General features: G+C 31.3%; 2 protein-coding genes across 4 annotated transcripts in view; both read right to left on the bottom strand.

The window, feature by feature from the left end:
• Positions 1 to 3,389: 3,389 nt before the first annotated feature.
• LOC125064666 lies at positions 3,390 to 5,881 on the bottom strand. Its single transcript, XM_047671824.1, has 3 exons — positions 5,841 to 5,881; positions 5,360 to 5,579; positions 3,390 to 5,201 (listed from the first exon to the last, which is right to left on the bottom strand). Exons 1-3 carry the CDS (start codon positions 5,879 to 5,881, stop codon positions 3,390 to 3,392), a joined length of 2,073 nt encoding a protein of 690 aa, XP_047527780.1.
• A 13,590-nt stretch (positions 5,882 to 19,471) lies between these two features.
• The window catches only part of LOC125065036 (slit homolog 1 protein), a 117,724-nt gene continuing 111,610 nt past the window's right edge, over positions 19,472 to 25,585 (bottom strand). For all 3 annotated transcript variants that reach the window (XM_047672472.1, XM_047672473.1, XM_047672474.1), the window contains 2 exons: positions 20,868 to 21,007; positions 19,472 to 20,599 (listed from right to left, as the gene is read on the bottom strand). In XM_047672472.1, coding sequence (XP_047528428.1) covers positions 20,334 to 20,599; positions 20,868 to 21,007 — 406 coding nt within the window. In that variant the 3' untranslated portion in view covers positions 19,472 to 20,333. The remainder of the gene's footprint in view (positions 20,600 to 20,867; positions 21,008 to 25,585) is intronic.

Genomic DNA, 25,585 nt, shown 5'->3' with positions numbered 1-25,585 from the left:
AAAATGTATAAAAACTACGAAGCTTAAAATCTTGAAAAAACACGGATTATAAGACTTCACTCAAAACTTACGGGGTAATCTAAACTAAAATTCTAAGTCTACAAATTCGTGCGGAAAACTGAAAATATTCGTAAAGAGAAAATGCATTCGAAATATAATACTTAACTTCAGACAGACACAACAAGATTAAAAGGGTTCTCTAGGAGTAGCTTACAGTTTTTAGTTCCGACGAAATGCAGTTCATATTTTATATATACCTTATATTTTTTCTGTATGTGTTCTTTGATGAAACTTTTTATCAAATTCAACAATAAATAAAGATATTGTGAGTACATAAAATATTTATTCATAAGCTTATATAAAAAATGTAGGTCGAATTTTACATTTGAATTCTTAACCAGGTCCGACCCAATTGATTGGGCTGAATTTTTATGGCACTTTGGCGTTCTTGAGAATGTAATTCACATACTATATAATCAACATCATAATGTAGTTTTAGTTCACAGTAAATACTTTTTTATGTATATATTTTTATAGATGTTATTTTTAGAAAACCATGTCGATCGTGAATTGATGAAAATTTAGTATTACAAAGCTTGTATTCTATATTAGACAACATCACATACATTACTCTGACCCCAATGTAAGTAGCTAAAGCACTTGTGTTATGGAAAATCAGAAGTAACGATGGTACCACATACACCCAGACCCAAGACAACATAGAAAACTTTTTCTACATCGACTCGGCCGCGAATCGAACCCGGGACCTCGAGGTGCCGTACCCGTGAAAACCGGTGAACTCACTACTCGACCACGGAGGTCGATCTTCTTTATTCTGTCTACAATAAAGTGCATAATCAAGTAGCAAATATTTTTCTTTTCTCATTTTCCAACGTACGATAAAATCCAGAGCCCTCACTATACGAATTGGAGTTTCACTTGGCTGGATTATTGTTATTAAGTAACATGGTTCAAAGTATATATTAGTTTATAATATAAAACCCTTTTTAAACTAAATAAAGATGTGTATGATATTTAATATATGATAAGAGTTTACGTACTATATATTTTTAATAGTGGTTATTTAAGACATCATACGATTTTCTAAGAAAAGCCGTGTGATGATGAATTCCGAGATGACACGTATTCGGAGCTTTTCTAGGTTAGCGCAGACATTAAGACAGATACGTATTATATTTATTGTTATGTAATTATTGTTATCTTCGTGGTGAATTTTTGAATAAAATGAAATATTTTAATAACATCAGGTCCGTTGTAATACCTACCTTATTAAAACACGATCAATTTAAGCTGCTATGAATATTCGTAAAGTTTATATTGTCATTTAAGGGCTATTCCCTGAGGCAATAAATATTAGCCGAAAATTATGCTAAACTAAAATATAAACATATTATATACTACGAACGTTTGTTTTAGACAGCCGCGATGGCCCAGTTGCTAAAATATGTGAATTGTAACCGACGGTTGCGGAGTCAAGGCCGGGTAATCAACAGTTTTCGTTTTGTGTTTATTATTCAATATAATCGTCAGGTAATGCCTCGGGTATACAGAAATCCACATCAAAAGCGTGGCTGATACTTTTTCTCATCTTATTTTAAAACATCGTTGTACTCGTATATTGTTGTACGTCCAAACACAAGAATACTCAGTTTTAGTAAACATAACAAAAATATAATATGTAGGTACTTAATATTTTTGTTTGTTTTTTTTTTTTTATAACAGATATTAAAAGTAATACAAGATTTTGGCGAATAAAATTCGAAAAAAAACAATTCAACAATATTAAACTTATATAATTTTTTAATTGTACATATTTTGAATAATATAATAACTCTAACATCGGTATGAAAAAAAAATAACCATTAAAATAACAATATACTTTATTCCATGATATTAAATATGAAAACAATCTTATACAACCTTATACAAGTAATAAAAAAAGAAAAAAAACCTCATTTAAAATAAGAATGTTAATAATACTTTTAATTCTTATCCTATTTTAAGAAAAAATTTATAAACAATATATGTACGTGTAACATATTATATCCTTACGATTAATTTATCGTATTTGTTAGTTCGTGTTTCTTTTATTGAGCAATCAATCGACTTGATATTTTGCAAATAAAAAGCGCCAACGAAAAATAATAGAGACATTTTTTATGCTTGACAGATGAACGAAAAACAACCATAGCTCAGGCAGAGGCTATTTAAATTAAAGTTAAAATAAATGTAAACATAATAAAACAATTAATTAGCTTTATTGCGCATATTACCACATAAATAAAATAAAATAAATAATCAAATTAATTACAGATATGTGCCAAGAGGTGCATCTGACTATATGCCTGGTGATAGCTCTTATAAAGGGTACAGTCGTTTCCGAGCGGACGGTCAAAATAGAACAGTCGTCCAATGACAAAGACAATACATATCGTCTGCGCTGGCGCAGCTCATTCGAAACAGCTGTATGAAATTGATTCACTTAAAGGGCGCGGACGTGCTCATATGGCTGACCGATTTGAGCGTCTCGCACGCGACCAGAATAAATAGTCTCACTGCTTCCTCAATATAATGATTTATGACATTCGAAGTACGATAATAACTCGTTAAGAGTTATGTACATTTAAATGGCGTCAAAGATATAATTTATTGCAAATATTTAATATAATGCAAGCAACCCGCCTTGCAAATTATTTATATGAAAATTCACATTAAATCATCAATCATAGTATTGGTGTTTAATGATAAGTTCTCGTTACATAATACGCAATTAATAAAATCTTGAATTTGTTACATAATTATGCTATGCATTGTATATTCATTTTATAATAAAATAATATAGTTAAATGGTATAATACACAATTTACATTTAAAGTAGCCATTGTCTATGAATGCGTTTGGAATTATTTAAAAGTATAATATCCATATGTTGAAGCTACACCAGTATTCTCACTCCAAGTTCCTGTATATACTAAGCACGAATATGTCGTGCTGCGCTGCCTTGAGCCATTTTTTAACGTTTTCAAAACCTTTAGAATGTTTAGAATTAACTGACCGTAATCATTTTAAATCGCAAAGATTTTTTTTTAAAAACTGCATTATTTACCATTATAAATATTTTTAACATTCAAGATTATAAAGTAAACACGATTTCCAAGTGTATTAAAAAATGTACATTAAAAATGTGTCACTTATATAATACATTGACTTAAACGATAAAATATACTACACTGAATATGTTTCATCTTTATCTAGAAGCCTTAAATTTAATTTGTGATAATTTTGTGCCAATCAGATAAGAAATGTTCGCGTGAATGCCTTAAAAATATACCTTATGATTTATGTAAGAATGATTTAATAATTTTAAATTAATATTGTTTCGGGACTTCGTAAAACCTCTCGCAGGTTTGAATCGAGTAATATGGTAAAGATTCTTGGTCGTAGATGCTAGAAAATGGCGATGTATCGATATCGGTCATGGGTATGTTATCATATTGCTCTACGCTTTGATTAGAACGCCATTCGTTTATCTGTTCCTCGGTAGGCGGCAAAGCGGATATGTAACTTGCATCATTACTGTCACAGCTTCTCATCGAAATCGATCTAACAAAATTCTTGGGAGATAATCTGTCGAAACGATCTGATAACAGGAAAATTTTCTTTTTTTCATAAACATGACTGGCTATCGGTTTCGGCTCACTTAAGAAATTCTCGCGTTTTGGTAATTTTGGTGGTAGTATTAGTGCCTCGATTGACTTGTGTTTAACAAGTATAACTCTTTTGTTTCCCTTCAAAAGATTTGGATATCGTTGAATGATCACGTATACAGATACAGCGCCGCACAGAAGACATCCGAATGAAAGGCAAATGTATAATATCAATTCATAATTATTCGATCCATATATTGATGTTGTATTTAAAAAATTAAATGATACACATTGATGGCCTAATACGATATCGTTAGTTAAATTAAATGGGCAGAACGTGTAGCTTACGTCAGAATCTATATTAAAAATCTTCAGAACATGCGGTATCGAGTTAGTGCAAAACACTTCTTTTAAACATAACGACTGATACCAAAGCAGACCAAGCCCTGGTTGCTCGGATAATTCCATTTCAACCATCGAATGGATATCACTCTGAATGGAATACACGGGTTTTATCCAAATCGGACGGACACCCGTCGACTCGTTATCAATATTATCATTAGAAAAGTTCAGTTCATTATTATTTATTCTGTTTAAAAGACACGTCTGTCCCTTAGATACTATTCTTACTTGATCGTTGGTCGAATTAGTTTCAGAACATGCATCATTCATATACATGACTTTGGATATATTTTTACAAGGTTTACCTATCGAATCGTAAACTATTGCGTTTTCATTATCAACTCCGTTGCAGTAACCTTCTAAATCAGAGAATGTCATCCCACTTACTGTATGTGGGTACCGGCAAATAGGATCCACTATTAATAAGCCACTCTTAAAAACATTCCTCAAATCATTTGCAGAACAATCACAATGCCAGATATTCTCCTGTAGAGCAATTCTTGGTTGAAGTGGAATAATTTTATCAAACAATCCCACTGGAACTGTAACCAAGTCGTTATCGTTCAGATACAACACTTCAATGCTATTCAAATGGTCAAATGTACCTGGACCAAGCGATGTTATCTTACAAGAGTTCAGAAATAAAACTTTGCAGTAATTTAGCTTGGAAAAACTCGTGTGTTGTAAAATGTTATCAAAGTTATTTAATGACAAATCAACAAAAGTTAAGGATTCAAGTTTCACGGAACCCGTTAAATTAGTTGGATTAAAATCTTTAGTCGCTTTGATGTCCAAAAATTGCAAGCTCTCTGCCACTATTCTTAAGGCATATTTTCGTATATCATTCAGAATACAATTCTTGATATAAAGTTTTTTTAGTCTGGAGAGACCTATTAGCATATCGTTATCCCAGTGATTTATTTCTATGTTCTCTAAAATAAGTGTCCTGAGGTTATTGCTGAATGGACTCATAAATGCGTACGAAGGTATATATTTAATATTTCCTCCAATAATAGCCAACTCTCGAACATTGGATCGAATTCTGGAAAGCCAATGTTCCGGTATTTTAGAATTTTCGAATGTTGGTCTGTTCAGCTGTAAAGCAATGCTTTCGCAATTAGCGTCGACTTCCTGTAATAAAATTATAATATCATTAGCATTTACCGAGAGACTATGAATATTACTCTTGGCTTTAATTTGCACATTTAAAACCAATACTTTTTCTTCATATAGTGTAAATGATTTCAAATATTTAAATATAGTACGTGATTGCAAAAAAAATTACATACCGCAGCGGCATTTACAATGTCGTTCTCATAGTTTCCATAGAATGGTGCGTCATTGCAAGTAACTCTGCAATTGTTTATAGCGCATCTCGAATTACGAACTGTCCCTCTATGAGAACTATTCAGAGCCATGAGCACGATCAAAATGAAGCTGCTCACGATGAGAATACCAAAAATGATTTGAACAAGCCAACGCAACCATCCTCTGTTGCAAGATGTGTTCCTGTGAATAAAAAATATTATGAACATCATTATGACAATATTAGTTACACATATATTCTTATATATTATAATGATGATGTCGTCCTGATCGATTTTGGCTACAGTGGTCGTATCTCGGCGGTGACCAACCAACTACGCAAGACATATTATAAAACATATAGATGTGTACGCAAATACTGTGAACTCTCTATTCCCTCAGTCTTATAATCGGATTTGAGAACAAATCTGATTCGTTTGGAAAGAGATCAGATGTAGAACCAACGGCGTTATATGCTCTTCGAGGTATGGGAGACACAATTCCATTTACTTGGTGGTAGGGCTTTGTGCAAGCCCGTCTGGGTAGGTACCACCCACTCATCAGATATTCTACCGCCAAACAGCAGTACTTAGTATTGTTGTGTTCCGGTTTGAAGGGTGAGTGAGCCAGTGTAACTACAGGCACAAGGGACGTAACATCTTAGTTCCCAAGGTTGGTGGCGCAATGATGATGTAAGGAATGGTTAATATTTCTTACAACGCCATTGTCTATGGGCGGTTGTGACCACTTACCATCAGGTGGCCCATTTGCTCGTCCAACTATCGATATGATAAAAAAAAAAAAAATTCCAGGCTAGAGTCTGGAATATTACTGAGAATTTTTCGACAAAAATACCGACTAACTTTTTAATAGAATTTTATAAGTAGTGATAATGTTTCTGACGTGAATTGAAAACATTTTCAGTTTTACGTTTTCATTAGCAATTTTGTATTATTAGTTAGTTCGGATAACATTATTTGTCCCCATGTAATAAGTACAATAAGCAACAAATTCTAATTAATTTATGATTTAGAACAATAATAATGGTAATATAGTGTAGGTACAATACTCGTATTTACGTGTTACACGGTTTAACAAAGGATAATAATATTTTACTATACATATATTCTACAAATTCAGTACTATCTCAACGATTATTACTAAACTATCTATATAGAAAAGAACTCACGAGAAATATTAGACACATAAGTGGACGAAGAAAACATTAAAGATTAGATATACTTATGCCAGATTATACATCAAAATTCTTTAGACCAATGTTAGTTTTCTCAAAATATTTTCCGCAAACATCATCGATATTCAAATAAAGGCGCTCAGAGTGATGCTTGTGAGATTCGAGATAAAAGCGTAAGATCTATTCTCTACGTGTTATATATATTAGACAAACTAGACGAGTATGACTAGTTGTGAAAAAAGTTTCTTTAAAAAAATATTATTTTAATTAATAAAAACGTTTACACTTTATATATTTGTATTATACATAAATCGATAACCAATTAGAACTATATCAACCTTCTGGCACCGTATTTACATTACGTGGCTATTACGTCATAAGAAACAGCCCGCTTGGAAAAAAAGCGTAATAATTGTAGTATAGTCCAAATGTGCAGTACTATTCTGGAGGAATAGTACTGCAGGACGTTTGACGAACGTATTCATAAGTTTTGAGTTTATTCTTACAGAAAAGCTCTACTATCACTATAATTCTTTTAAAAACATTTTCTAATTATTAAAATCAATAAAAAATTACCCACGTATGTTATGTAGTAATCTCCGGATAAATGACCGAGTTCTAAAAAAAACTCTGGTAAAAAGATAAATTATATTTATATCACAAAATTGACTTAAGTATATATAAAATGCACCGTATGAAGTTGGGTCGGGTTGCTATAATAAATAATAAATAATAATAATAAATAAATAAATAAATATTGGACAACATCACATACATTACTCTGATCCCAATGTAAGTTGCTAAAGCACTTGTGTTATGGAAATCAGAAGTAACGACGGTACCACGAACACCCAAACCCAAGACAACATAGAAAACTAATGAATTCGTTCTACATCGACTCGGCCGGGAATCGAACCCGGGACCTCGGAGTGGCGTACCCATGAAAACCGTACTACTCGACCACGGAGGTCGTCAATTTGGTTGCTAGTTTATTAATAAAGAAAATGAGAAGTGCCCTTAGCATAAAATATCAAAGAGGTACAGGTCGTCCGCGAAACTTCGCGTTTATTCAAAAGATAAGATTTTTAGGAATTCAAAAGCTATGATAGGTTTTATTTTGATTTCATTTACACAACACACAAATCAGCTTGAGTAATTAATATAAGAGATTAGTTTATATAAGTATGTCATAAATGAGAAACATAAATCATAATTTCATTGAGAAACCTAGATCAAAATATCTTATTAGAAAAAAAATAGTTAGGCAGTTTTGGATATGGATAATTTTAGCTGCCGTGGTCCAACTACCCTTTTAGCAACAAATGATAGTTGTCATTGCACATTATTTAGATATTGTGATATCTTCTTAAATATTAAATTAATTGGTACTAAAAATCTACGAACATTTAAAAAAAATGTGAAAAATCTAAAATTAAAAAAAAAAGCGAAAACTTACAAAACATACGAAAAAATCATGAATTTAAAAATCCCACGTCCTCGTCGCAATAGATAAAATAATCACTGCTGATTATTGCGTAGGCCTTTTTAAAATCTACAATTTTCAGGTACATTGTTTTGATACATCCCCTAAGGTTAATTCATCGTTAACCATGTGTACGATAACTGTATTTTGGATAGCACAACGTAATGGTTCAGACATTTTTGATAAAATATTTACAAATAATATATACAAACTTATTCGTATATCGCTCTTTCTATTAATGAAAACCGTAATAAAATTCTTTGAGTGGTTAAGAAGAAAAAACCGGCGGTACAGACAGACACAAAAGTGGTTTTTCATACTATTTATAGATATAGATTTACAATATTATAATTAGCATTTTTTAAGCATTAGCAGCAGCAGCACTTACAGTTTTTGGTCCTCGTCAACCTCAAGAATACGTCATTTTTATAATAAGCTGTGTATGTGTATGCGAACAAATCTCTTGCTGCATTCCGGAGATCAGTCCATTTAGCTTAATGTAAAGTTTGGAGTTAATCTTATAAATTTGGTTTCTACGATTTTCTTTTAAATATTACATTACATTAACAGCCTGTAAATTTCCCACTGCTGGGCTAAAGCCTCCTCTCCCTTTGAGGAGAAGGTTTGGAGCATATTCCACCACGCTGCTCCAATGCGGGTTGGCGGAATACACAAAGTCAAAGTCAAAGTCAAAAATCTTTATTCAATATAGAAGTGTTTGCACTTGCTTATTGATTGTCAAAAATCTACCACCGGTTCGGAATTTAGCACCTCGGACCTGAGAAGAACCGGCGAAAGAAACTCAGCGGGATATATTTTTTTCATTTTTTTTAACCATTTTCCATGTAGGTACAATGATAAGTATATATTAGTTGTTTGAAACAGCCTGGAGGCGATCATTTCATTCCCAAGGTGTGCAGTCAACTAAAAAGTCATTAGTGTTGTAATATCCTTTAGCACACAAACGCTCTTTAACGACTCTTTTGAATTTTATAATTGAATAATTTTGAACGTTTTCTGGGATCCTGTTGTAAAAACGTATACATTGCCCCAAAAAAGAGTTACTAACCCTGTGTAATCGGGTACTTGGAGTAACAAGTTTATTCTTGTTCCTAGTGTTAATAGAATGTACGTCACAATTTCTGGGAAAATCATTTATACTCATACAGGTTTCATCACTATGTTTTCCTTCACCGCCGAGCACGAGATGAATTATAAACACAAATTAAGCACATGAAAATTCAGTGGTGCCTGCCTGGGCTTGAACCCGAAATCATCGGTTAAGATGCACACGTTCCAACCACTGGGCCATCTCGGAACTCAATATTAAAATTAATATTATAATATAAATGATAATTACTTAAAATAGCCATGTAACATCTAACACTATAATATTAAACGAAAATGGTTCTTTTTACTACATGATTACAGTCTGGTTTCGTACGTCAATCATACTAAACTAAGCTATTTATAAATTCAATAATTTATTGAAAATTATACCTATTATATAATTAATAATTAAAAAATATTATATATATTATATAATTAAACTAATATTAGTAACTGTCTGTAGGGAAATGATTGAAAATTCTTACCTTACAAATGAAGATATAGATAACCGTCTCCTCTTTAACAAGTCGATTGGAACAAGTTTCATTTTTCATAACATAATATCAAAATCACCTTTAAAATATATGATAAAATTTATATTTCTATTTTTTTGTTTTTAATTATTCGTTCAAAAACAATAATGACCGCTACTTTGCCAGCACTGTTAACAGTTATAGTCAAATGTAAATGATATATTATTTCCTATAATCCATGTCGAGATAAGCCCTGATAATAGCGCTGTATCAGGCTTTTAATGGACGTTTGGAGAGGATAAACTCAGCAAACAATAACATGATCGAGAAGGTAATTTCACGGACAAGGGCGTGATTATTATCAAATATCCTGTAATATTCAACGTACAACATACGTATTGCTTTCTAGGAAATGGTTCTAACGTGCCACGAAAGTTTATATATTAAGATTTTAAGGGGTGATAGAACTGGTCCTGTTAAGGTTTCATCAAATTTGTATTTATACTTACTTTTGTTGTGTCAAAGTTTGCTACACAGAACGTACTTATTTACGGAAAAAGTTTTTTTTTTTCTCATCGAAAATATAATGTATAAACTTTCGTACCTTAATTTGCCTAGATATATAATCCATTCCAATCGATGAACGAATGACGATAAACAAACCTTAGATTTATATATGCCATGCTATTCGCTATATCATATATCATAAATAATTCAAGCTGTCGACCAATAATACCACGTAAATTCGATGTCAAATGCTGTTTACTTGTCTTTTGTCCTTTTGTGTTTGGAATAGATTATATATGTATATAAGAAATATTAGACAACATCATATACATTACTCTGATCCCAATGTAAGTAACTAAAGCACTTGTGTTATGGAAAGTCAGAAGTAACGACGGCACCACATACACCCAGACCTAAGACAACATAGAAAACTAATGAACTTTTTCTACATCGTCTCGGCCGGGAATCGAACCCGGGACCTCGGAGTGGCGTACCCATGAAAACCGGTGTACACACTACTCGACCACGGAGGTGTATATGAGTTATAAGTATGTGCCCCAACTTTCATGGTGATCGATCAAGCGTCATAATCTATTGGAGTTAATTTCAAAGAGATATGTATTCACCAGCAGACATAAATAATATATTATATATATATATATATATATCTAATTATATATATATATATATATATATATCTAATTATATATATATATATATATATATATATAATTAGATTATCGCAATAATATTTGTTATAATATACTTACTGCTTATATTTAGTCTCTCACTCACAGACACAGAGATACATAAATTAAGGGAGTATTGTTTTATAGATGTTTTTTTGGTATGTAAGTTAAATTATTTACTCATTACACTTTTAAAATATATCTGGAATGTACATATTTATATATATAAACATATTACGGTGATAAAAACATCCTTCAATTTAATTGCTCTATAACTTGAAATAGCTTATGTCTCTTTTCCGTAAAAGCTTTTATGATAAATGAGAAGACTTCTGACATTTAAATGAACATTAACTCCGGAATTTCGTACACGAACTTTCTTATAAAAAAAAATGCGGTGTCTAAATTAATTCATATAATAGTATTATATTTTAAGAAATTATAACAAAAAACATACTAATAATATAAAGTATATATATGTAACGAGACCTTCGTTTCTCATTTATTCCAATTCTACACGAATGTCTTCAGGGACACATCCTCTTTAATCTTTAAGATTAACAAATAGTTTTTTTTTTTTAATATATGTAGGCGGGCGGGAAAATTTGCTACCTAACAGTAAGTCCGATAGTCACCACCGCCCATAGACATTTGCGCTGTAATAAATTTAAAGAATTCCTTCCAGCGCTACCAACCTTGGGAACTAAGATATTTTGTCCCTTGAAAAATTTTGATTTTGTTTCCCCTTCTTGTCATTTACACTGATACACTCATCGTTCAAACCAGAACACAACAATACTTATTGTTGTTTGGCGATGGAATATCTCATAAGCCTAACCTACCACCATTTAAATATGCAGATTTTAACTAATGACTTGGTTTTTATGAAATTTAAACTACAATAATTCTTTTTAAAAGGAACCTCAAGTCACGTTAAAGTAATTTTATTCATGAAACGTTATCATAAATACGTTCTGTTGTTATCAGAAGTTATTTCATTTTCCTTTTATATTTAAAGATAGCGTTGAGGGTAAAGACCCGTTGTTTTGGGTTATTACTATACATTTCTCAAGGGTTTAGATTTCTCTAAACGAAATAATTATATTCGTCTCTTATTTTGACATCATTTATTTTCATAAATCAACAAATATTTGAACTTTAAATAATTCAATTTATATTCAAATACAGTCTCTTGAATATTTCGAATAAATTTCGGTAACTAAATAAAAACAATGGACTTTAGAATAATCGTACTAAGTATCCGTAAATATTCAACTGCTCGCTGAGTAAAAGATTAACAGATACAGTAATTAGCGCTCGAAATCAAGGAACATTTTTGTTTCGACATGTTATTCCCAGAATCCACAAGTCTGATTTGAAATAACTTATTCACGTTAGTTTCTCAATTTATTGATAAAATCACGCTACGACTCACGGGGGCTGAGCGGACTAACGTGGGTAGAACCGCTCTGAGCCCCTAGTAGCTTATTAATAAAACAAAACAAAGTTTTCTACTGAATTACTAGATATACCGTTGCAAAATAAATAAACTATTATTCGATAAGATTATTTTATTCAATATATTAAAAATTTAAAGCTCATGTCAATTTCGGTTCAAAATTATCATGATATGATATCTATTTTTTAAGATAGGAGGCAAACGAGCTGATGAAAAGTGACTAGGTACCACCGCCCATGGACATCTGAAACATCTGATTATCGACAAATCAAATGCGCACAGATTACATAACAAATATTAAAAGTTTGGCTTAAATCAGGATTAATTAATAAAATATTATAATTATTTGTTCGATTGTTCATTATACTTAATTTAAATTGTACATTGTTTAAGTGGTAAACTTATTATAAATGCTGATTAAGTAATGGTGACGTAATTAATTAAATTATAAAGTTGTGAATATTTATAAATTTCAAATTAACAATATTGTATTATTTTGCAGTAATTGCTTGATAAGTAATTATTTTTGTAATTAATAAATAAATGAGCAATACGATCACTTGAATGTCAATCTGCTACATTTATACATGTGTGTCTATTCGCGTAAATGATATAATCGTACAGATATCAATTCTAAGCGAAGTAAAAAGCTAATTTTCAAATATAAATACAAACTATTTCGATTTTTTTTCGAATAATGTTTCCTCTATCTTATTAAATCTTTTCATCACAATAGAACAAGTACCTCGAATTCCAGATGATTATATCTCACATCAAAATATAACATTTTTGAAGTTAGAGCCTGCTTTAAGCCTCTACTGGTTAAGGCCTCGATTCATATTAAAGACAATGTTGAGATTAGCGTTTTCCGCTTCGATATTATTTGTTTTTTTTTTTTAATACTTTTTCTACTTAGTACTAGTCCACTGCTAGGATGTCCTCATCGACTTAAAGTTAATGTTTGGAGTGCTCAATGGTGGTTATCCAGATTTGAACCCATAACATTCATTTCATTCATTTGAGCTTCATGTTCTACCCGTCGGGCAGTTTCAGGTCCTAGAAGTATTATTGTTTCAGGAAAAAAATATTTCATGCAACAAAATGATTTGTTATTTGAAACAAACCTTGCAGCTAAATTAATATACCCATAGATCCACCTACTTTATAATCCAAGGTTATCACATAAACATCCGAGGTTCAAACAGACATATCTAGTAACGGAATTGTAGGAATTACTGCACGGCACAGCCGTACCGGTCACAGGAAATGCAATAAATCAAGCGTCGCCAGTTGTTTGAATTAGTTCCCGCATTTATTGTACTTTCCTTGAAACAACGTATCCACGATATACATCACTATTTTACCTACACCGATATTTAATTGACGTCTAAATTCTTAGAAATATTTGATAAACACAATATAATTATATCATAACGAAGGTCTAAGTTAACTGGTCAGATATTAATTAAGTGAGCACTTTTACTTGATGGTAGGGCTTCGTGCAAGACCATCTGGATAGGATACCAACCATTCATCATACATTCTACCCCCAAGGTGTTCCGGTTGGTAGGGTGAACCAGTATAACTACAGGCACAAGGGATATAATAACTTGGTTCATAATGTAACGAATGATTAAAAATTCTAACGGCACCATTCTCAATGGGCAAAAGCTTACCACTTACCATCAGCACTTACCATTTACCCGTCTGCCTACCTATTTAAGAAAAAAGAATTCGGACTTATTATAATTTTATTACAGTTTTATATTCGTGAAAGTACCAGAGAGCGTGTCTCCGGGGAGATCAACTTAAATTCGTTACTCTGTTGCCTTGCATCCTAATTATATGAAAATGTATCAATGGATCCAGTACCTCGGAAATAGGAACAATGGCAGAAAAATCCTCTAAGTACACAACACAGTTCTCCTATAGTACATACGCCCAATAAAATAGATTGTTTTATAATTTTATTATATCTATAATTACTTGCTAAAATAATTTCGGAAGAGGTTTTACTAAAAAAAAAAATTAAGTGATGAACTTCTTTTAATAAATGAGCGTAGTTCGCAATTTCTTCGTAGTGTCGCACTGGATAAAATGCGGGTTAAGTTTTAACATCACAAGCTATTCGTGTCGAGAATTCATAGTTAGTGCAGGATTTATAGTTTAACTTCGAATTAATGCATTCGTGTTCTAATACTATTATTTAACTTTATATTTGATAGTTTCCTTAAAGAATATAGAAATGTGGATGTGTGTGTGTATGTAAATTAATCTCAGCTTATCAAAAGATTTATCAGATAAGTAATTGAAATTATTAAAGGGATTACTCAGATTCAGGTAGTTACGTCTCTAAATTAAATTTATGTTACACTCCTTACTACAGGCGTAAACTATAATGACTTTTTTTAGGTTGGCGGACGAGCATATGGGCCACTTGAGTCAGCACCGCCCCGAGACAATGGTGCTGTAATAAATATAAACTATTCCTTACATCGGCAATGGGCTACCAACCTTGGGAACTAAGATGTTATGTCTCTTGTGAACAGACACCGAAACACAACAATACTGAGTACTCTTGTTTGCCGATAAAATATCTAATGAGTAGGTGGCATCCAGACGGGCTTGCACAAAGCCCTTCCACCAAGTAAATATATTTATGGTTCAAATATTGTAGCCCGACAGATGAAAAATCGAAATGATGATTATAAAAAGAAGGTTATTGTTAAAGCAATGCAGTATACAATAATCCAACAAGCATCCGAAACATAACCGTAAATGTGAGGATATCTGTACTTCGATTCAATTATTCTGCCGCTAAACAGGAATGAATTGCATCAATATATTCCAGTTTGAAGGAAATTGAGCTACATATGGAGAATATTAGGCTGTCTACACACGATCCCGGAGAATAAATCACTGTTAATTTTAAACAGACTTGCATTCTCGTGTCATGTCATAATGGGTTTGAACCAGCAATCATCGGTTAAGATGCACGCGTTCTAACCACTGGGCTATCTCGGTTCTTTTTTTTTAAAGAAGGATATTTTAGATAAATTGCTTTCATTGTCTTATATAAGTGATAAGTTTCTTCTTGTGTCAATCAGTAAAGGTAATAATTACTATCTGGTTGTTCACTTATTCGTTTATCTAGAAGACGCTTATGTGTATATTAAAATATAACTACACAAAACGGCAAGTAAATATCAATGGCGGAATGATTTAAGAGTCACCTAGCGACGTAAAATGTCACCGGTTCGATCCGGAGTTCTGCTAATGTCATCCCCACTCCTAGCAAAAGCTTAAAGCTTAATTAGATGAGTAAATAGGAATATTAGTAATTCTTTAAAAAGGCATATTGCTATTTTTTTTAAAATGAGTAAATAAAAAAAATAATGAATCTGAGAATGTTTTGTCTGAATTGTTTAATATATAGAGCAGTTACCATATATAAATATATACTATAGCATATAATAATTGAATTTACTATAATTGTTCTAAATAGTATTCAGATATAAACACTAATAAACGAACATCTTAAATTAATGGTATTTTTGAGTGACTTGCTATAGGATATGATCAAAAAAATTTTTTCTTGTTTGACATACACACCTTGGAACTAAGATGTTATGTTCCCTGTGCCTGTTCTTACATTGGCTAACTCACCCTTGAAACATGAACACAATATTTAAAAATATTATATACTATTTGGCAATTGAAAATTTAATGAGTGGGTAATAATAACCTAACCTAACCTAACCTAACGAGCAGCCAACTAAGCACATATTTATATAATTATTTACTTATTTTATATTTCGTTGTGACTTAATCCCTTTTGTATCCCGAAAAAATGAAACAAATAAAACTGTTTATTAAAAATGTATCCGATGTTTGTATATCAGTTGCTATACGAATATAAATATAATTATGAAACCCGAGCTATTGTTATCTTTGATAATGTATATGTATCGCTTAATACATCCACAAGTACTAGAGTTATTAATTAAACATGTGAAGACGTTGAACAAATTCAAGCATAAATCCTTGTTCGAGATTCTCAAGAAAATTTCATGTTATTAAAAGTTTTCCTCAGATCTCGAAGTGTTTTAGTACAAGTACCGGTCCCATTATTCTGCAGCCAAGTTTCTCGAAAACCACTTGAAATGTGTTTGTTCAGTATTTCAGAGTATTATTATTGAACTATAAAATTGTTCAACTGAATTTAATGGACAAATGTTTATTAGTATTATAGATGCGAAAGTGACTTTGTATTTTTATTACGCCTTTACAGCTTAAATATTTAGTGTGTAGGAAGCTTAAGCGTACAGAAAGAATATCGATTAAATGTACCAATTTAATAGAGCGTAAATTTTCTTCTTTCTAGATTAATTCTAAACTTTAACGTAAGAAGCAAAGATTTACTTTATAATATTGTTTTACTTTAAGAAAAATATTATTTAAATATATACGCTTAGGCGTTCGATCTTAAAGTACATTTCGGATTCCTTATTATATAACAAACCACCAACCCATCCCGATATTCGCATGTATTTAGTTAGTTAAGTTTTGGCATTGGACGCATTGGAGCAGCGTGGTGGAATATGCTCCAAACCTTCTCCTCAAAGGGAGAGGAGGCCTTAGCCCAGCTGTGGTAAATTTACAGGCTGTTAATGTTAAATTAAAAAAAAAAGTTACGTGATTTCAATATAATTTATACCCTATAGTACTCAGAGATAATCAAGATCTTTATCAGTAAATTTTATTTTAGAATTGGATCCTTAGTTCCAGAGATCACTTTATACAAACAAACCAAAATTTACCCCTTATTATCAATAGGAATTGCTTTAGCGTAATTGTTTGTACAAATTACAATAAAAAATACCAGCTTCCTTCTTAACATTATTAAGACAATTTGAACATATGCTACCAACCTTGGGTCCAAACTAAGATGGTATGTTCTTTGTGCCTGTATTTACACTGGCTTACTCACCCTTAAAACAACAATACTAAGTATTACTGCTTAGCGTTAGAATATACGATCAGTGGTATTCACCTACCAGTATTGAAAAACCGTTAATGTTTTTCTTGATCTTCACAACCCTATGTTCACCGCAAATATTACTCATCATATTAGTGGATACTTTAGTGTTTTTTTTTTTATGTTATAGGGGGCAAACGAGCAGGAGGCTCACCTGATGTAAAGTGATTACCACCGCCCATGGACATCTGCAACACCAGGGGATTACAGGTGCGTTGCCGGCCTTTAATTATTATTAATATGAGATACATTTTTTTGTTTAATTCCCCAATTAAAACAAAATATCAAATTAAAGTCAAATACTGGCACTTAAATAACCCAATAATTTGTTTTTTTTTTATGTTTTAAATAAAACACAACATCAATCGTATTTATATATTTTTATTAAAATCAAAATTTGATACAACTTTACAGCGAAAATTCAATATTAGATTTAACTTAAATAATAAATGTGACTATAAACTTTATGAACACTTCTTTTAAATTTATATCAACAACATCAAAGATTAAAAGGAGGAGTATCATTGAAACATTATTTTTACATATAAAATTATTGCTTGCCGAAACTACGTACCGGTCACTCCCATTAACACACCTCGAATTCGATACTATTCATTCACAGACAACACCTAGGATATACGGATGAAAACATCGATTTACCAAGCTTCCAGAATACACAACAACGATTAATAACAGTAAATATGAAGAACATTAAAATACACAACAGTTTACATTAAATGTCTTAATCCTAATTTGATATGCATTGTTAGGTTTTGGTGTGAAGATTGCTTTATGCCTTACTCTCACCTTGTATCCTTCCGATATGTTTGATGTTGGTTCGATTTATTTATTTCTATAAGACTCATAGCAATCAATTTATTCATTAATCGATTATGTATATTTAACTTGCGTCCTATAACCATAAATATAATAAGAGCTTAGTTAGTAAACTTGATTAGCAGAATGAACACGACTCAAAGCACAGTCATATCTTAAATATATCAATGTTATCCACTGATTTGACGAAGAATAAAGGTTCTATTTATTCAATTTATTGGATCGTAACAATAATGATCTGTCGTCATAAATTTGATGTCATCAAAAATTACCCGTTAAGCTATGATTAAACTGCGTTTTGACTCGCGACCAATCACTAAATGAAATTACATAGACATTAATTACAACATTTATATTTCTTTAAATAATGATAGTATATGAATATATTTCTAACATAGCATTTATAATACTCATCATGAGATGGTGAGGTGTCCTTAAGTTATCAGGTTTTTCGACTCCGACCATTTTTCGTGCTATTAATACGATATAAATATAAGTGCGTAATCGATTACATATTGTGCAATAAATACTTATTCCTAGTGAATAAATACCATTTATAAACTGCAATAGACACGTCCATATTATAACCACATATAATTATATTTATTTATAAAATATGTAAACGCGTGTTAAAGAATACAAAATAGGTATTCAATCTCGCGTCCTACACGCGTTAAACATTTTTATAGAAACATACGTTACAAACATTCTAAAAGATCGAGGTTTGAAAGGTATATTTTTTATCATTTCGATATACTTTTAATAATTTATTACAGAAGGTTATCACATAGAAAGCTTCAATTTTATTCGCAACATTTGTATATCATACGAACATACTTAAATATACTTATGTAATTCAGACTAGGGGATATGTTTTTGGTTACATTTATCACTTAAATAATTATTATGATCACACATTCATTATAATATTAAATATAATAAGGTTATAAGATAAAATATATGAATGCTACAGGAATGGACTACATCGTTACCGTGTGATTTTTGAATAAAAATTGAGCGTTTGCGTCAAAGTGAAATTAAAAAAGCAAAACAAAAACGTGATGAAGCATATAGCAAACAGCTTAGAGTCACATTTATTACTCTATTGATAAATTTTAATAAAATCTATACAAAATATCATATAACTCATTTAACTATAAACGAAATAACTAAGAATCATACCATGCCTTTATGTAAAGACTATCAATATTAAAATTATCAAAAAAACTCGGCCATGCAAACTTAATTTTTAATTTAAAATAATTTCAAATCTTAAAATCAACTGTAACTATTCTAAAGCCGAGCTAAACAATAATAAATTATATAAAAATATAAATTAAAAAATAAAACTATTAAACTGCATATTTCCTTATATCTAACACTTAACTATTTATTACTAATCTACAACGAACATCCAAGGGCTCCATCTAACGCATAGCGTCAGTAATATCATTTGTAATAATTAAACTAACATAATTCATAAACAAGAGGTAGAATTATTCCAAGGAAATATATGGAAACACATTAAAATTTTAAATATAATTATAATCCTAAATTATACATAAGAGCCCTGCATTCTTACGAATATAGAGATAAACATTGAACAGTCAACAGGGTAAATGCGTAAAAGCTTACTAGAACATTATAAATACTAGTAGAATTACATAGTAAAGGCGAGGGGTAAATGATAAAAAATATTAGAAGTTTATATTAATATTAGGTCAGTTTCAGAAACATTTACGCTTCTGACGCGCTCAAGATTGTTCAGCTCGTTAATGACAAAGTTCTAAAGACGACTCTTTCTGATACTCCAAACTACTATTTCACTTTCGCCTAGATATAGGCTGGCAATACTCTAAAGTAAGGCATACCTACCTCAAAGGTATTCTAATTAAAATACCTAGTGTATCTCACATCTGAAATCATCCTTATCACAAATTCATTCCAAAATTCTACTAATTTTTCTTCAGCCCAAATTGATATGTTTAGTTTTTACAAATTCATCACGTTACAAATGAATATAAATAACGAAAAATCGTATCGAGGCATCCGGCCACAGTTAACCCGACAGACCTTTCGTTAAACTTAATAGGGAAACTAAAAGGGTTTGCACTCTTAGAACCATTTGGTAATGGATCTAGAATATAGTATCGGTAAGCCAATTTATCTAGAGCCATCTAACGATAGCGAGGAAGACAACATTGGTTACCATCATCGGGCAAGTGTTGTCGGCGCTCGAAGGTCTTCCGTAGCCAGGTTTCCTTTTGCAGTTCATCTTCTCGAGGGGTATTTTAGCGACGCTATACTCCCGGTGCTCACTGACCATAGTGCAAATCGTTCGCTTTTTCTGCATCATCTCGTCATCTCGGTCGCGGAGTCCAGAAAGCCAAGATTCATACCACGCGAGATCGCAGTCACAAATCAATGGATTATCTAAATGAAATTGAATCTAATTTATTCACTATCATTAAAGTCAAATCATTTGTTAATATTTAAGTGTAACAAGATAAAAAATACAATATTTTTTATTGGAAAAGAGAAATGAGATATTTTTGTCTTCGTATCTAACAGGTAACAACTGACACATAAGCACTTAAATACACAAACCAATGATTGCAATATAGATAGCTACCAAAACTGATGACTATGGTATTTAATCAATTAAAATTTAAAACATAATTATGTAATCATTCCAGCTTACCCATAATGTCAACAACTCGAAGTGTATCGAGAATCGGCTCCATGATCTCTTCGGGGATGTGCTGCAGTTTGTTGTTCTGCAGATTAAGTGTCTCCAGCGAGTTTAAGTTGTCAAAACCCATTGTAGGCAATTGGTGAACCCTGTTAAATATAATTGAAAGATTCCTTATTATGCTCTGTAAATCGGATGCTTTGAAATTATATTTCTCGACAAATTTTTTTTCAGGACGGCAACAATTGCATTAGCAGCCCGTAAATGTCCCACTGCTGGGATAAAGGAGGAGAGGGTTTGGAGCATATTTCACCACGCTGCTCCAATGCGGGTTGGTTGAATACACATGTGGCAGAATTTCGTTGAAATTAGACACATGCAGGTTTCCTCACGATGTTTTCGTTCACCGCCGAGCACGAGATGAATTATAAACACAAATTAAGCACATGAAAATTCAGTGGCAACAATTGGATTTCTCAGAATTATACGATCGGGATCCCACATGGGAACGCTCTTAATGCTGGATCTTCACCACCTTACGGGTGGTCGAGTTGCTTACGTAATTAGGATTGCTTTGTCGGGTCTTACGTCACCAACGACTCTAGATCCATTACAAACTGCCCGAACCATAATTGTATAAAGAACTAAAGTATCTAAAAAATGTGTTACCGTTTCTAAAATTGACTTTATCGAAAAAATAACTAAGTTAAGGTATTTTAGCGAGTTTACGTAAAACGAAACGTAAACATCACCTGGTTTTGCGTGAATCTACCATCGAAATAATCGACAAACACATTAAAATATACACATTATATCAATAATGTCGATCAAATAAACTGTACAAAACTGATAATTGGTTAAACAAACCAACTCCCCTCGGGTAGGTATGTATTACGTCAATGTTAGCTGACTAGCAATTCTATTCGAACTAGCAATCTAAATCAACAATGCTTCACAGTGTAATCAATTTGCCTGCTCAGTTAATTCTAGCTGAAGTGATTTTACCGCTTTGTTTTTTTTTTAAAGCAGAACTCATTTGTTTCGTTTTTTATGATCGATAAGGCACTGCCTTGTTGAAAGCAGGTGTTAAGATCCTGGATTCAAAACCTGGGTTGGATTATAAAAAGGAATTGGATATTCAATCATTTCCATGTCTGTCTCGTGTTGATGGTGAAAAACGATGACATTCGGCGTCCAACGCTCTGTATAGTAGCGTAAATATAATTAAAAAAATACAGTGATTTGACATTAGACAAACGTTCATTATAAATCCTGAAATACATTTGGTTATCACTGATTTTTAATCGTTTAGTTTTTTAAAATTCCTGTCATTAAGCTTGGATCACTCAAATCGATTTTATTATTTTTACCTCGCCGAATAAAAACAAACGAATACTTATTATTTTGGAACAAATCGTGCATCGTCATTATCTTATTAGAATTAATTTCTATAACTTTAAATTATGGAACAGTTTCTATATACACCGTTCAAAGTTTACTCTATCGGTTACTGGTTGCGAAAGCTATCTAGGACAATGTGAATTTAATTGTTTATTTCATTGTGAAAGAAACAAATTAAAGTCGAATTGATATATGTTTAGAACAACTGTGACACATACTCTCACTGAGATCGTATATAATGTAACGACGACAATCGTCGAATCAATGTATTGGCAAGGTGCTAGGACGTTCCGCTTTGGATACGAGACGAAAATATGTAGACAGCGAATTTTTATATCACGTTTCTTGTCTCAGTTTTCTTAACTTCCTTTTTTACTTATTTATACACATGAAAATTCACGCGTGTCACGTCAGTAGTCTTCTTTTAAAGCGGATGAAACTGCGAAGCGCCGTTATTTATTTAATATATTATAAACTAGAACCTTCTCCGAAGCATAATGCAGTTTCTGTAATAAGTTGTATATATATATATTGCCTTAGTAGTATTTCAGTTGATTACACACCTTGGGTATAAAATTATGGTATTATAATCTATGGTATTAGATTATCGCCTCCAGGCTATTAACAATATATTATAATAAAAAAATATCTTATCGTTAACTAATTATCGTTAACTATATTACATTAAATAAAAAAATGGTAGCTTTTTGACGATCAATAGTCAAGCGTTAAGTTTCCAATTTGATTTTGTTTTTGTCAGTTAAACTATTGTTTTGTTTATTTTGATTACAAATCCGACTAAAAATTTTTCTTCAAATTTAAATGGAACCAAACGGGTATTAAAAAAACGGGCTTGTGAGCAAAAAATAAATTTTCTAAATCAGTTCATAAATGACGGATGTAACAATAAATACACTCCAATTCATAATCTCCTTATTTTTATAAAGGTAGTTAAAACAGAAAAAGAAAAAGCTAGATTCCAAAGAAGATAGACAGGCTACTTTTTATATCAACCCCTAAAACCGGAGCGAAGTCTCGGGCGACCACTAGCAATAAATAATTTAAGATTCTGAACTATATTTTCACTGACATTCACTTGAACTTGTCATTTTGTAACACAAAATTTCTACTTTGTATGTATTGCACCGCTGTTACGAAGAAAATACGACAAGAATACAAAATAAACTTGTAAACTGGGCACACAAAAAACCGAAGCTTTAGCGTTTCCTTTTACAGGAAAAAAAAACTTATTTTTTAAAAGAGGTCTTATTTTATTTGTTGGTACAATAGATTTTTTTTTTTCAATTCGGTGAATTGTGTGTGGAACAATTTTTTTTAATCGGTTATAAATCCGTTCTATCAAACTAAATAAGCTGACGTTTTGGTTATACAATTTTAATGGTTAAATGTGGAAACTAACAAGTAATATTAAGGGTTTGTTAAGGGTTTGTTAAGGGTTTTCTTTTTTTTAATTGATTATATTTTTATGTTTCAGAATAGTAATATTGAACATTCATACAATAGTTCATTCACTGATAACATGACATTCACCGTCGTGTTATCTTGACATTCAGACATTCACCGTTGTGTTATCTTTATTATTATGAAAATAAGTCCTGGGACAAAAACACTTTTTTTATATACACAGGTAGGCAGACATTTAAATGGGTCAGCTGATGGTAAGTGGTTACCACTGGGGATATTGTCGATTTGAAATCATTGTCATTGAAAATTAAACCATTCCTTACATCGACCCTTGTGCTTGTAGTTAAACTGGCTCAAACCGAATAGCAATAGTACAAAGTATTACTGTTTGGGCGTAGAATATACGACCCATATATACAGAAAAACAAAATAATTTTTTAATGATGAATTCTGAGTTTGGAAGTTGTCAGCATTTAAACCCTTTCACTCACACACTCTTGTTGCATAATATCCCGCGAGGTTAGTTAGTATCTTGTGAATGTGTACACCATTATTTAGTTAGTATTGACCAAAAACCTATATACCCATTATCTAATCAACTACGTGTAACCACTCAATTGATTGATTCATTTTCATTTAAAGATTAATTATTAACAAAATAAAAAATATTTTATTAATACACACTCTATAAATTCATATTATTTATCACATAACAGTTACATATATATATATAAGAAATAAGAAATAAGAAATGTTTATTTGGACACGGTACACAGTAAAAAGGATAAAAAAGTATAAAAATTTAAAACAAAAAGTAATAAAAAAAAAATGGTATTAACTAATTATAACTACTAACTTAATTACAAAAAAACAAAAACAATACAAAACAACACTATGATACTTAACGTGTCCTAAGGGTTACCATTCAGCTTCCAAGTTGGGTTCCAAGAACCCAACGCTGATTTTCAATGGTACCCTGTGTGGTTGTGACGGGCTGTGACAATATATTATAAAAAAAAAAAATAAAAAAAAAAAAAAAAACTAAAATATTAATATACACATAATAACAATATATAATTTTAAATAATTATATATATATATATATATATATATCGCATATATAAAAGTGACTGTATGTGTATACACGATGCTTTAAATATATTCTTGACATGAATCAATTAATAATTTTCGATTCAATACGGACAACGTCACTTAAGACAGAATATTAAACGAAGAATTTCTCACGATTAATTAAGTTAAACGTCTAAAGGGCAATACAGTCGAAGAGAAGCTGAAGTAACTCCGAAAATTAATCTCAATTAATACCGACAATGTGCTACGCAACAGAATTATTAATAAGCCCGCTACATTCAACGAATCGTTGCTTGTAACGTAATATTCGAATATTTTCCTTAAAATCTATTAAATTCCATTGTATCGTTTAAAATAAAATATACAAAAAAATATTTCTCATTTTAGTTAAAAATTTCATATGAATATTCCTTATTTCGCTACTGATTTTGAATGTATGAAATGTTGTAATCATCTCAAGTGACGACGCCTATATAAGCGTGCTCATATGAGCATGGCAATCGCGTTTTTTATTTATTGGAACGAAGTTCTTCTACGCGGCATACAGTCGAGTGAACTGGTACAAATCGTCTAAAACTGGAAAAAGCGTTTCTCTTCTGTTTTTTTCCTATTTTAATACACTCTTATACATTATAAAAACTTATTCGCAAAATTTGTTCATATTTTGACTGTTATATAATATGGCAACGAAAGCAACTTAGTTCTAACTGAATGGCCCTTGATGCCTCTCTTTTTTATTTACAATTTTGTAACTTTTTTCTGTTAGAATGTCAGTCAAATTTTAAATTAGTTTTGATACCGATGATGAA

The sequence above is a fragment of the Vanessa atalanta genome, chromosome 6 (genome assembly GCF_905147765.1).
Source record: "Vanessa atalanta chromosome 6, ilVanAtal1.2, whole genome shotgun sequence".
In the NCBI taxonomy this organism is placed as follows: domain Eukaryota; kingdom Metazoa; phylum Arthropoda; class Insecta; order Lepidoptera; family Nymphalidae; genus Vanessa; species Vanessa atalanta.
This window is presented reverse-complemented; position numbering and strand designations above follow the sequence as displayed.

Coding starts and splice junctions, on each gene's coding strand:
- LOC125064666 (XM_047671824.1), bottom strand. CDS start 5,881: ATGGAATTGTGTCTCCCATACCTCGAAGAGCATATAACGCC. Junction 5,580..5,840: donor CTCGAAGAGCATATAACGCC/GTTGGTTCTACA, acceptor TTTTATTCACAG/GAACACATCTTGCAACAGAG. Junction 5,202..5,359: donor ACATTGTAAATGCCGCTGCG/GTATGTAATTTT, acceptor ATTTTATTACAG/GAAGTCGACGCTAATTGCGA.